Source organism: Sylvia atricapilla, chromosome 1, assembly GCF_009819655.1.
Source record: "Sylvia atricapilla isolate bSylAtr1 chromosome 1, bSylAtr1.pri, whole genome shotgun sequence".
In the NCBI taxonomy this organism is placed as follows: Eukaryota; Metazoa; Chordata; class Aves; order Passeriformes; family Sylviidae; genus Sylvia; species Sylvia atricapilla.
The window spans coordinates 152,268,069-152,281,766 of NC_089140.1; the positions used below are offsets into that span (position 1 = coordinate 152,268,069).

The window sequence follows — 13,698 nt, forward strand, 5'->3', positions numbered from 1 at the left end:
GCCTCTCTCAGCCCTGACAAGCTGCTCTGGGCTTTGCAGCTCTCCCAGGTATCCCGTGTTGGCCCTTCCAGCCCATTCCCTCTCTCCACACAATTTTCCCAGCTGTCCAAGCCTGACTGGAGACACAGCCTTTACCACTGGTTGTGCTCTGAGGGTTTCTCAGTGTCCCTCTTGTCTGCAGGAATTTGATGTTCAGGGTCTTGACTTGGAATGAGTGTTTAAGAGCGAGATCGTTTCTGTGGGCATGGTCTGATTGTCAGGAAGAGCATTTGGAAGTTGCCCAGGGCTTTTGAGGTGAGTATTGCACCATCCTCATCAACCCGGGCCAGTGCAGGTGTCCAGTGTGGTGGCCAGAGAAGGATGTGAATGGCAGGGCTCAGAGGGTTGTGGTCTGGATTGTCCTTAAAACAGGAGCAACCTGAGAGAGCTGGGAGTTCTTTCAGGCCAGAGGCAAGAATGCAAATGGGAAACGTTCCCAATCTGCCATGGAATGACCTTGGATGACACAGGAGTTCTCCTCTGCTTTGGCTGAATCTTCTACGTGCCCTGACACGCGCCATCAACAACACACACTGGTCTGTAATCCTGGCCAGTGAGAGGTGCCGCCAAGGTCAGATGGACACTGCCTGGAGGGAAGGATGGGAAACTGCAGAACTCCAGGAAGGAAAACACTCCCCACCTCAGGACTCACCAGGCAGGACCAGCCAATAGCTGCTGCTGCCCAAAAATGCCCCCAGGCCATGGGACAAGGCTGTCCCACCCCTCCACAACCTGCATAAAAGGCAGCCCAGACCCTCTCTCCCTCACACACTTCTCCTCAGGCCTTCTCCTCCTGCTGACTACCAGGTGAGCCTCAAAACCCTGACCCTCCTGCTCCTCTACTCCACTCCTTTCTCTTCCAGCACATTTGGCCACAGCCTCACAAGTTCTTACACTTCCTCACAGCCCCACAACACCTTTCCCACTCCTTCATCCTATTTCATGACCCATCTCCCCACCCAGCACCCTTTACTTTCCTCACCCCCCTCTCTTTCAGGGACCCTCCACACCACAGCCATGGCCTGCAACACCCTCTGCACTCCCTGCGGACCCACCCCGCTGGCCAACAGCTGCAACGAGCCTTGTGCCCTGCAATGCCAGGCTTCCCGTGTCATCATCAACCCTTCCCCTGTGCTGGTCACCCTGCCAGGACCCATCATGACCTCCTTCCCCCAGAGCACCGTCGTCGGATCCACCTCCTCGGCTGCCGTGGGCACTGAACTCAGTGCCCAGGGACAGCCCATCTCTGGGGGATTTGGTGGCTTTGGCTACGGCCTTGGCTATGGCCGTGGATTTGGCTACGGCCTGGGAGGCCTGGGCTGCTACGGCAGAAGGGGCGGCTACATCTGCTGAGGGATCTCAGCACCATTGACACCACCCGCTCAGGGCTCTGGCAGCAGCTCCTGCAGGGAAATCCCCTCGGCTGATGGTCACTGTGCTCGCATTTCACAGTGCGTCTCTCCTATTTCATTCCCCTGCCCATTCATTCTTTGGTCTCAATAAAGTTTTTCTGCATTCAAGCCTGAGACGCCTCCTCTTCCTTTTTGAATTCCTGTGGTCTCACATCCTCACCCGGCACAGCCCCAGGGCTCAACAGGACATTGGTGAAAGGAAAAGGGCAGAACATTTTCTCCAGGAAAGGTGTCACCACCAGTAACAAACAAGAATTGCACGGGAAGGAGAGAATGGGGGGAACCTTCCAAAAGGTTTTACAAGCCGAACACCTGCCGTACCCTAGGCTTTAACACATTAATGCTGTACCAAAGGCTTTGAGACATTAATGCTGTACCAAAGGCTTTGACACATTAATGCTCTCTCACTCAGGGCTCCGGCAAAGTCTCTCTCTGACACAAGACACTTGACAAACTCTTTTCCCAGAAGGATTTTCAAACCCTCTGGAACAAACAGTTACAAAACCTTCCACTCCGCCAGGAGCTCTGGAGTGCAAGGGCTTCATTCCCTTCTGCCCAGGCAAGGCCAGCGAGAGCAGAGTTCCCAGCACCATGGACAGTTTATGTTTCGATCTCCCAGCTCAGTCTCCACCGCCTCTTCCCCTCTGTCACCAGCCTCACGCTGAAAAATTCTTGCTTTTCTTTTCCACACAATTCTATCTTTTTTCCCCTGTGCCAAAGGCCTCTTGTCCTCCACGTGAGCACGGCTGAGGACAGCCAGGCTCCCTGGACTTCACTCCCTGCCGTCAGGGATTTGCACTCACTGCTGACACTCCGCTGTCCCCTGGGAGCCCAGCCCTCTCGGCCTCTCCTCTGGGAAAGATCCTCCTCTAGGATATTGCTGGCCCTGAAATGGTCTGGATTCACCAAATCGACCTCATTTTCACCCTGGGGAGGCCAGGGCTGCCCACAACCCCTCACATGAGACCTCACCAGTGCTAAACACACACCAAGAGTCACCTCTCCCTCTTTGGTCTGAACCCTTTTCCAGATCCCACCCTGGACACTTGAGGTCCCTGTTCCCACGATGGGACAGGGACAACGCCTGCTCCATTTCCTCTCAACCACAACCATAGGGATCTTTTTGGAGAAGAAAACAATTGTTCCGACTGACACTCAGACAATTTATCCCATCTGGAGTGACTCTCGCTGAAGAAACAGGGCCTGGCACCTGTCGCTGTTGAGCTCCAGCAGACGTCCAGGACCACTCTGGTTTTCAGTCCTGGCCCAAAGGATCCAACTCCTGGGCTACAGCCCTGGGGACTTGCTGCCGTCTGGACTTTGGGACACTGACCACAAGTCTTTGGGTCCTGCCCTTCAGACCCTTCTCAGGCCACCACTCTGGGCAGTGACACAGCCCTGACTCGCCTGGGTGGGTTTTGAGGATCATGCAATGTTCACCTCCAAGAACACCCTCCAACCACCCAATCCTCATTCTGACAAATCAGATATTGCCCAGAGAAGTGACCTCAGCCCAAGCCGGGACACAAAATGCCCTGGATATCAAAACCTTAAAATGAAGAGAGGCAGAGAGAAACCCAAAGAGCACGCCCAACGTGAAATACAAAGTTTAATGTCAGAGTTTGCCACAGTGGGGAAACGCAAAGGAGGAGAGAATGCAATGGAAGGGACAACACCAAATACCTGGAACAACTGCAGAGCTCAGACCAGCCCCACAGGGCTGAGACAAACTGGGGGCAACTCTTTCCAACACACCCAAAATCCACAGCACTCGAGGGCCACGGCATGACCTAAATGATGACACCACAGCTCTGCAAAGTTTGGGTCACGTCTTCAGCCTGCCCTGACATCAGCCATCCACAGCAGAATTTGGTCGTTATTATTGGCAATTAAAAGAATTCAAAGCTGCCACCAAGGTCAGACGGACATGGCCTCATGAGAAGGACACAGAATGACAGAATTTACAAAGACACATCGGAACCATGAGAGGGGAGAGGATCACACTGACTGTGCGTTAGTAATTGTTAGGTTTTGCTCAGAGGAACAAAATGCTAACATTTCTAGAACATAAATTATGAAACCCTATGGCTTGAATGCGGAAGAAGAGAATTGAGGTCACAGCCCCGGCAAAAAGGGATCGAGTAATGGTTTGTTGTTTGTTTTCTGGATTTCTTTAACCATGTCACGGAATAAACTTTAAATGTCCGAAAACGTTGTCATGTAAATTTGAGAAATACAAATGGACCAAAAGAGTGGAACAAGTTCAGCCCCACCACTCCCTTGTTTTCCAGCTCTTCTCTAGATCCCATTCAGGACACAAGGCCAGGAGATCACTTCCATTCACCAGGAAACACTCTCAGGTTCCAGGACCTTGTCAAGGTACAGCAGAGTGACTTCCCCAAGACATCAGCAGCTCCGTCAGCATTCCTGGGTGGAACACAAGGGCTGATGGACATCCCATGTCACAAAAGAGAGTCCCAGTCTTCACAAGGCACCCACAAACCACAGCACACGAGTCACACAAAATGACCTCACTGGTGACATCGCAGATCTCCAGGGCTCTGGTTGTTTATTTGGCCCTCCATGAAACACAGGGAACAATCACACCCAGCCAAACACCAAATTGTTAAAGTTGCCGCCAAGGTCAGCTGGACAGAGAATGAAGGGCAGGACGTGACACTGCACAATTGTGGGAGGGAAAACACTCCCCACCTCATGAGTCAACAGCCACAAGAGAGCTGCTGCTTCAAAAATGCCCCAAGGCCATGGGACAAGGCTGTCCCGCCCCTACTGGACCAGCATAAAAGCCAGCCCAGAGCCTCTCTCCATCACACACTTCTCCTCAGACCTTCTCCTCCTGCTGACAACCAGGTGAGCCTCAAACTCCTGAACCTTCTACTCCTGACCCCCTGTACCCTCCGTTCCAGCACGCTCCTAACCAGCCTCAGCAGCCCTCACACCTCCCCACAGACCCACAACAGCCTCCACACTGCATTAGTCCTCACATCCCCTTGCCTATGCCATGTCTCACTTCTTCTCTTCCAGGACCCTCCATACCACACTCATGGCCTGCAACAACCTCTGCACTCCCTGCGGACCCACCCCGCTGGCCAACAGCTGCAACGAGCCCTGTGCCCTGCAATGCCAGGATTCCCGTGTCATCATCAACCCTTCCCCTGTGCTGGTCACCCTGCCAGGACCCATCATGACCTCCTTCCCCCAGAGCACCGCCGTCGGATCCACCTCCTCGGCTGCCGTGGGCACTGAACTCAGTGCCCAGGGACAGCCCATCTCTGGGGGATTTGGTGGCTTTGGCTACGGCCTGGGCTATGGCCGTGGATTTGGCTACGGCCTGGGAGGCCTGGGCTGCTACGGCAGAAGGGGCGGCTACATCTGCTGAGGGCCCTCAGCACCAGCCCTGACACCAACCACCCACTCCTGGAACACATCTCAGCCATTGAGGACGCCTCTCTGGGCCAAGGCTCTCCAAGGGGCTCAGCACTTCCCACTCCTGCTCTCAGGGCTCCAAGCAAGGCAGCAGCCAAGGGGCCAGCCTGGGCTGCCTGCAAACATGGCCCATCTTCCTGCTGCTCTTCTTCCACTCCCTGCTCTGCGTCACCCATTTGAGCTCTGTCCAGTCTCCTCTGGATAAACCCCTTCTCCCAAGACAGAGACCATCCGGCACCTCTGATGGGCTGCTCCCTTTGCTGAGGAGGATGTCTTTGATGCTCTGGCCAGACCTCCTCAGAGGAAGGGGCCTCGGCTGATGGTCACCCTTCTTTCACCTCAGACCAGCTCCTTTTCACTGGCTGCTCCTGAGTTTTCACTCTTCTACCTCAATAAAGTATTCTTGCATCACAACCTCAGATCACTCCTTCTTTCTTCTCCCAGGCTTCTTTCACAGCACTAAGGCAGGGCTGTGGTGGCCACTGGGGTGGGAGATAAAGTATGTGCCAAGACCACTCTTAGTTATGATTTCTGCCGTTTTGGTACTCACGGCCACACTTTGCCCATCCAGTGCACTATCACACCAACCCTCCAGTTATTGAAACACAAATCTGGACAGACTAATGTGGGTCTCTCCTCCCTTCAGGCACAAGCCCCTCAGGGATGCTGTGTTTAATTTTTCTGGGCACCAGTTACTCCTGCCCGTCATTGCCTTACAGGGCTGTCTCCAGCTGTGGTGGAGCAGGTCCGTGTCTTCCTTGGTTTCAGGTCCCAGAGCTGATCACACATCTCCAGTCTCACCAGAGTGGAGCAGAGGAGCAGAATTCCCCTCTCCTCACCTGCTGCCCACGCTGTGGGGATGAGCCCAGGACAGAATTTGTGTTTGGCACGTTCCCATGGCAGGGCACATCCAATAATTCACCCACCACCATCCCAAGGGCTCCTCCTTGGGCTCAGTCCCCTCCTCACCCAGCCTCTGTGCTGCATGTTTGGGATTGCTCCAGTGCAGCTGCAGCAGATTCTGCCTCTCTGCTCTGCTGATATGGGAGAACTCTGTTAATCCCTGGGTTCTTGGGAATAAGACAAGACTCTGGTGGAGGAGAACCAGAGCATGGCCTCAAGATGAGGGGGGGCTGAAGGTTTGGGGCAGCCATTGCCCATGACATTGGGGCATTTTTCAGGCCAGCTGCTCTTGCCTGGGACTGCCTGCTGAGTCATGAGCTTGGGAACGTTTTGCTTCCCACAGCTCCGCAATTCCATATCCTGCTCTCGAGGCCGTGGCCATCTTACCTTGGCAGCAGCCTTGGTGAGTTGGTGTTCATCCCAGCCCTGGCGGATGAGGGAAGAGGCGCCAGTATCCTGCACCTGGACTTGAGCAAGTCCTTTGTTCCTGTGGCAGACAACATCCTTGTCTCTAAGCTGGAGAGATGCGGATGGTGGTTGGACCATTTTGAGATCAGGATTGGGTGGGATGGTCTCACTCCAAGAGTTGTGGTCAGTGTTCCTGTGTGGAGAACGGGGAAGAGTGGTGACCACTGGAGACCCATGTTGGGATGATTATAAATTTGCACCATTATCAGAAATCTGGGCACGAGGATTTGGTGGGATGATCAGCAAAACCAGGGAGCATTCCAAGCCGACAAGTAGCGTGGGTGGTTGTGTGGAGGGAAGGGATGGCATTCAGAGGGGCTGGAACAGGTTGGGGAGGTGGGATATTGTCAATCTGATGAAGCTGAACGGGGACAAGTGCAAGGTGCTGCATCTGGTTTGGAGCAATGCCAAACACGGGTGTAGAGTGGACGAGGAGTGGACTGAGAGCAGCCCAGAGGAGAAAGGTTTGGGGTGTTGGTGGAGGGAGAAGTGGCCATGCCCCACCACATGAATGAGCTGAGCTGGGGCTCCCTGTGTCCTGGGCTCCTGCCCACGGCATGGGCAGGAAATGAGGGGGGATTCTGACCCTCTGCTCTGCTCGGGGGAGACTGGAGTTGTTTGTTCAGCTCAGGGAGATGAAAATAAGAGAGGCATGAAGCAGCTCGAGAGGATCTGAAAATGGGCCTGGAAGATGACGAGGGCCTGGAGCACCTGATGTCCAGCCAAAATGAACACACCTGCCATGAGGGGCTTGTGCCAGAATCAAGGACACACCTGCATTAGTGTCTCCAGGCCTGTAAATAAGCAACTGAGGTTCTTCTCCATGATGCACACAAAGTGTGCCAGAGTGTCCTGGTGTGGAGTGGAACTGGAGAAGCATTTTCAAGAGAGGTGTTGGTGCAATTTGCAGCCTCCACAAATGGCCTGTGGGCACATGGATTTGTGCCAAGTGTGGTTTGCACACCTTGGACAGAATGAAGCTGGAGGAGACATCTCAGGGTGCAAGACAAGGGAATTTTATTGAGGCAAAAGAAGAGTGAGAGGTCCGGAGCAGCCACTGGAAGGGAGCTGGTCAAAGGTGGGAGTTGGGCAACCATCTGCCAAGGTCCTTTACATGAAGAAGGTTCGGCCAGAGCATCAAGGATTTCCTGTCCCAGAGGGGAGGAGCCCATCAGAGGTGCCGGATGGTCACTGTCTTGGGAGAAGGGGTTTGCAGCAGAGGAGACTGGACAGAGCTCAAAGGGCTGATGCAGAGCAGGGAGTGGGAGAAGAGGAGCAGGAAGATGGGCCATGTTTGCAGGCAGCCCAGGCTGGCCCCTTGGCTGCTGCCTTCCTTGGAGCCCTGAGAGCAGGAGCTGCAAGTGCTGAGCCCCTTGGAGAGCCTTGGCCCAGAGAGGCGTCCTCAATGGCTGAGATGTGTTCCAGGAGTGGGTGGTTGGTGTCAGGGGTGGTGCTGAGATCCCTCAGCAGATGTAGCCGCCCCTTCTGCCGTAGCAGCCCAGGCCTCCCAGGCCGTAGCCAAATCCACGGCCATAGCCAAGGCCGTAGCCAAAGCCACCAAATCCCCCAGAGATGGGCTGTCCCTGGGCACTGAGTTCAGTGCCCACGGCAGCCGAGGAGGTGGATCCGACGGCGGTGCTCTGGGGGAAGGAGGTCATGATGGGTCCTGGCAGGGTGACCAGCACAGGGGAAGGGTTGATGATGACACGGGAATCCTGGCATTGCAGGGCACAGGGCTCGTTGCAGCTGTTGGCCAGCGGGGTGGGTCCGCAGGGAGAGCAGAGGTTGTTGCAGGCCATGGCTGTGGGGTGGAGGGTCCCTGGAAGAGAGGGGGCGAGGAAAGTAAAGGATACTGGGTGGGAAGATTGGTAATGAAATAGGATGAAGCAGTGGGAAAGGTGTTGTGGAGCTGTGAGGAAGTGTGGGAACTTCTGAGGCAGTGGCCAAATGTGCTGGTAGAGAGGGGCCAGGGGTGCAGGAGCAGGAGGGTCAGGGGTTTGAGTCTCACCTGGTTGTCAGCAGGAGGAGAAGGTCTGAGAAGTGTGTGAGGGAGAGAAGTTCTGCTGTGCCTTTTATGCAGGTTGTGGAGGGGTGGGACAGCCTTGTCCCATGGCCTTGGGGCATTTTTGGGAAGCAGCTATTGGCTGGTCCTGCCTGGTGAGTCCTGAGGTGGGGAGTGTTTTCCTTCCTGGAGTTCTGCAGTTTCCCATCCTTCCCTCCAGGCAGTGTCCATCTGACCTTGGCGGCACCTCTCACTGGCCAGGATTTCAGACCAGTGTGGGGTTGCTGATGGCGCGTGTCAGGGCACGTAGAAGATTCAGCCAAAGCAGAGGAGAACTCCTGTGTCATCCAAGGTCATTCCATGGCAGATTGGGAACGTTTCCCATTTGCATTCTTGCCTCTGGCCTGAAAGAACTCCCAGCTCTCTCAGGTTGCTCCTGTTTTAAGGACAATCCAGACCACAACCCTCTGAGCCCTGCCATTCACATCCTTCTCTGGCCACCACACTGGACACCTGCACTGGCCTGGGTTGATGAGGATGGTGCAATACTCACCTCAAAAGCCCTGGGCAACTTCCAAATGCTCTTTCTGACAATCAGACCATTCCCACAGAAACGATCTCCCTCTTAAACACTCATTCCCAGACAAAATAAAAAAGACCCTGAACATCAAATTCCTGCAGACAAGAGGAACACTGAGAAACCCTCAGAGCACAAACAGTGGTAAAGGCCATGTCTCCAGTCAGGCTTGGACAGCTGGGAAAATTGTGTGGAGAGAGGGAATGGGCTGGAAGGGCCAACACGGGATACTTGGGAGAGCTGCAAAGCCCAGAGCAGCTTGTCAGGGCTGAGAGAGGCTGGAGGCAACACTTCACAACACGCCCACAAACCAGGGCAGCCCAGTGCCGCGGGGTGGCCTCAGTAATGACACCTCCGTTCTCCAAAGCTTTGCTCAAGGCTTCACCCTGCACCCACCACAGCAGGATTTGGCCTCTAAAATGCACACTCAAAGGCTGCCGCCAAGCGGAGATGCACACAGCCCCCAGAGAAGGGAGTGGGGTCTCAGAATTCCACAGAGAAATGCCCGAATAATGGCAGAGAAGGAAATAGGAGGCTGTTGACCATCCGTTAGTAATGAATGGTTATTTGGTAAGAGGAACATAAGACTACGGGTGGAAGGATATAAATTATGAAACCTTAAGGCTTGAATGCGGAATAAATGAATTGAGGTCACGGACCAGGCTGGGAACAAAGGGATGGACCCCATCCTGGCTTTATTTCTTAGATTTCTGAATGAGGAAATACACTGTAAATGACAGATCAGGTTGTTGTGTAAATTTAAGAAATCCAAATGGACCATGACACGTTAACAAGTTCAATCTGAACATCCTCAGTTTCCCAGATCCTGTCCCTTGTTCCCATTCAAGACACACGGCCATGAGCTCTCCTTCATCCATCATGAAACAGTCCTGGGCACACAGATTTTATCAAGATATTGCAGAGTGACCTCCTGAGGACATCAGCAGCTCCCTCAGCGTTCCTGGGTGCAACACAAGGACTGATGGACATCCAGTGTCACCGAAAATAATTCCAGTCTTCACAAGGCACCCACAAACCACAGCACACGAGTGCCACGAAATGACCTCACAGATGACGCTGCAAATTTCCAGGGCTGTGGTTGTTTATTCATTCCTCCCTGTCACACATTGAACAGTCAAATCCTCCCAAACACCAACTCATCAAAGTTCTGCCAAGGTCAGCTGGACACTGCCTGAAGGGAAGGATGTGAAACTGCAGAACTCCAGGAAGGAAAACACTCCCCAACTCATGACTCCCCAACCTGGCACAGGCAAGAGCTGCTGCCCAAAAATGCCCCAAGGCCATGGGACAAGGCTGTCCCGCCCATCCACAACCAGCATAAAAGCCGGCCCAGAGCTTTTCTCCCTCACACACTTCTCCTCAGGCCTTCTCCTCCTGCTGACAACCAAGTGAGCCTCAAAACCCTGACCCTCCTGCTCCTCTACTCCACTCCCTTCTCTTCCAGCACGTTTGGCCACAGCCTCACAAGTTCTCACACCTCCTCACAGCCCCACAACACCTTTCCAATTCCTTCATCTTCTTTCATTACGAATCCCCCCACCCAGCACCCTTTACTTTCCTCACCCTCCTCTCTTCCAGGACCCTCCACACCACACCCATGGCCTGCAACAATCTCTGCACTCCCTGCGGACCCACCCCACTGGCCAACAGCTGCAACGAGCCCTGTGCCCTGCAATGCCAGGATTCCCGTGTCATCATTGACCCTTCCCCTGTGCTGGTCACCCTGCCAGGACCCATCATGACCTCCTTCCCCCAGAGCACCGCCGTCGGATCCACCTCCTCGGCTGCCGTGGGCACTGAACTCAGTGCCCAGGGACAGCCCATCTCTGGGGGATTTGGTGGCTTTGGCTACGGCCTTGGCTATGGCCGTGGATTTGGCTACGGCCTGGGAGGCCTGGGCTGCTACGGCAGAAGGGGCGGCTACATCTGCTGAGGGCCCTCAGCACCATTGACAACACCAGCTCAGGGCTCTGGCAGCCGCTCCTGCAGGGAAATCCCCTCGGCTGATGGTCACTGTGCTCTCATTTCACAGTGCGTCTCCTATTTCATTCCCCTGCCCATTCATTCTTTTGTCTCAATAAAGTTTTTCTGCATTCAAGCCTGAGACGCCTCCTCTTCCTTTTTGAATTCCTGTGGTCTCACATCCTCACCCGGCACAGCCCCGGGGCTCAACAGGACATTGGTGAAAGGAAAAGGGCAGAACATTTTCTCCAGGAAAAATGTCACCATCACTAAGAAACAAGAATTGCAGGAGAAGCAGAGAATGAGGGGAACCTTCCAAAAGGTTTTACAAGCCAAACACCTGCTGTACCAAAGGCTTTGACACATTAATGCTGTACCAAAGGCTTTGACACATCAATGCTCTCTCACTCAGGGCTCCTGCAAAGTCTCTCTCTGACACAAGACACTTGACAAACTCTTTTCCCAGCAGGACACTCAAACCCTCTGGAACAAAGAGTTACAAAACCTTCCACTCCGCCAGGAGCTCTGGAGTGCAAGGGCTTCATTCCCTTATGCCCAGGCAAGGCCAGCGAGTGCAGAGTTCCCAGCACCATGGACAGTTTATGTTTTGATCTCCCAGCTCAGTCTCCACCACCTCTTCCCCTCTTTCACCAGCCTCACGCTGAAAAATTCTTGCTTTCCTTTCCCACACAATTCTATCTCTTTTCCCCAGTGCCAAAGGCCTCTTGTCCTCCACGTGAGCACGCCTGAGGACAGCCAGGCTCCCTGGACTTCACTCCCTGCCATCAGGGATTCACACTCACTGCTGACACTCCGCTGTCCCCTGGGAGCCCCAGCCCTCTCGGCCTCTCCTCTGGGAAAGATCCTCCTCTAGGATATTGCTGGCCCTGAAATGGTCTGGATTCACCAAATCGACCTCATTTTCACCCTGGGGAGGCCAGGGCTGCCCACAACCCCTCACATGAGACCTCACCAGTGCTAAACACACACCAAGAGTCACCTCTCCCTCTTTGGTCTGAACACTTTTCCAGATCCCACCCTGGACACTTGAGGTCCCTGTTCCCACGATGGGACAGGGACAACGCCTGCTCCATTTCCTCTCAACCACAACCACAGGGACCTGTTTTGGAGAAGAAAACAATTGTTCCGACTGACACTCAGACATTTCATCCCATCTGGGGTGACTCTCGCTGAAGAAACAGAGCCTGGCACCTGTCGCTGTTGAGCTCCAGCAGACGTCCAGGACCACTCTGGTTTTCATCCCTGGCCCAAAGGATCCAACTCCTGGGCTACAGCCCTGGGGACTTGCTGCCATCTGGACTTTGGGACACTGACCACAAGTCTTTGGGTCCTGCCCTTCAGACCTTTCCCAGGCCACCACTCTGGGCAGTGACACAGCCCTGACTCGTCTGCGTGGGTTTTGAGGATCATTCAATGTTCACCTCCCAGAAAACTCTCCAACCAACCAATCCTCATTCTGACAAATCAGATATTGCCCAGAGAAGTGACCTCAGCCCAAGCCGGGACACAAAATGCCCTGGATATCAAAACCTTAAAATGAAGAGAGGCAGAGAGAAACCCAAAGAGCACGCCCAACGTGAAATACAAAGTTTAATGTCAGAGTTTGCCACAGTGGGGAAACGCAAAGAAGGAGGGAATGCAATGGAAGGGACGACACCAAATACCTGGAACAACTGCAGAGCTCAGACCAGCCCCACAGGGCTGAGACAAACTGGGGGCAACTCTTTCCAACACACCCAAAATCCACAACACTCGAGGGCCACGGCATGACCTAAATAATGACACCACATTTCTGCAAAGTTTGGGCCACGTCTTCAGCCTGCCCTGACATCAGCAATCCACAGCAGAATTTGGTCGTTATTATTGGCAATTAAAACAATTAAAAGCTGCCACCAAGGTCAGACGGATGTGGCCTCATGAGAAGGACACAGAATGACAGAATTTACAAAGACACATCGGAACCATGAGAGGGGAGGGGATCACACTGACTGTGCGTTAGTAATTGTTAGGTTTTGCTCAGAGGAACAAAATGCTAACATTTCTAGAACATAAATTAGGAAACCTTCTGGCTTGAATGCGGAATAAGGGAATTGAGGTCACAGCCCCGGCAAAAAGGGATCGAGTAATGGTTTGTTGTTTGTTTTCTGGATTTCTTAACCAGGTCATGGAATAAACTTTTAATGTCCAAGAACATTGTCATGTAAATTTGAGAAATACAAATGGACCAAAACAGTGGAACAAGTTCAGCCCGACCACGCTCTTGTTTTCCAGCTCTTCTCTAGATCCCATTCAGAACACAAGGCCAGGAGATCTCTTCCATCCATCAGGAAACACTCCCAGGATCCAGGACCTTGTTAAGGTACAGCAGAGTGACTTCCCCAGGACATCAGCAGCTCCGTCAGCATTCCTGGGTGGAACACAAGGGCTGATGGACATCCCATGTCACAAAAGAGAGTCCCAGACTTCACAAGGCACCCACAAACCACAGCACACGAGTCACACAAAATGACCTCACTGGTGACATTGCAGATCTCCAGGGCTCTGGTTGTTTATTTGGCCCTCCATGAAACACAGGGAACAATCACACCCACCCAAACACCAAATTGTTAAAGTTGCCGCCAAGGTCAGCTGGACAGAGAATGAAGGGCAGGACGTGACACTGCACAACTGTGGGAGGGAAAACACTCCCCACCTCATGAGTCAACAGCCACAAAAGAGCTGCTGCTTCAAAAATGCCCCAAGGCCATGGGACAAGGCTGTCCCGCCCCTCCTGGAGCAGCATAAAAGCCAGCCCAGAGCCTCTCTCCATCACACACTTCTCCTCAGACCTTCTCCTCCTGCTGACA

General features: G+C 53.6%; 2 protein-coding genes and 1 pseudogene across 2 annotated transcripts; 2 read left to right on the plus strand and 1 right to left on the minus strand.

Annotated features, from left to right (window-relative positions):
- The first annotated feature begins 3,920 nt into the window (after positions 1–3,920).
- On the plus strand, positions 3,921–4,851 carry LOC136375264 (feather beta keratin-like). Its single transcript, XM_066340674.1, has 2 exons — positions 3,921–4,322; positions 4,497–4,851. Exons 1-2 carry the CDS (start codon positions 4,204–4,206, stop codon positions 4,849–4,851), a joined length of 474 nt encoding a protein of 157 aa, XP_066196771.1. The 5' UTR covers positions 3,921–4,203.
- Positions 4,852–7,732: 2,881 nt separating this feature from the next.
- On the minus strand, positions 7,733–8,393 carry LOC136372534 (feather beta keratin-like; annotated as a pseudogene).
- Positions 8,394–10,138: 1,745 nt separating this feature from the next.
- LOC136372526 (feather beta keratin-like) lies at positions 10,139–10,802 on the plus strand. The gene is made up of 2 exons (XM_066337168.1): positions 10,139–10,257; positions 10,448–10,802. The coding sequence occupies exons 1-2, from the start codon at positions 10,139–10,141 to the stop codon at positions 10,800–10,802; spliced, it is 474 nt and encodes a 157-aa protein (XP_066193265.1).
- The last annotated feature ends 2,896 nt before the right edge of the window (positions 10,803–13,698 follow it).

Coding starts and splice junctions, on each gene's coding strand:
- LOC136375264 (XM_066340674.1), top strand. CDS start 4,204: ATGCCCCAAGGCCATGGGACAAGGCTGTCCCGCCCCTACTGGACCAGC. Junction 4,323..4,496: donor CTCCTCCTGCTGACAACCAG/GTGAGCCTCAAA, acceptor CTTCTCTTCCAG/GACCCTCCATACCACACTCA.
- LOC136372526 (XM_066337168.1), top strand. CDS start 10,139: ATGCCCCAAGGCCATGGGACAAGGCTGTCCCGCCCATCCACAACCAGC. Junction 10,258..10,447: donor CTCCTCCTGCTGACAACCAA/GTGAGCCTCAAA, acceptor CCTCTCTTCCAG/GACCCTCCACACCACACCCA.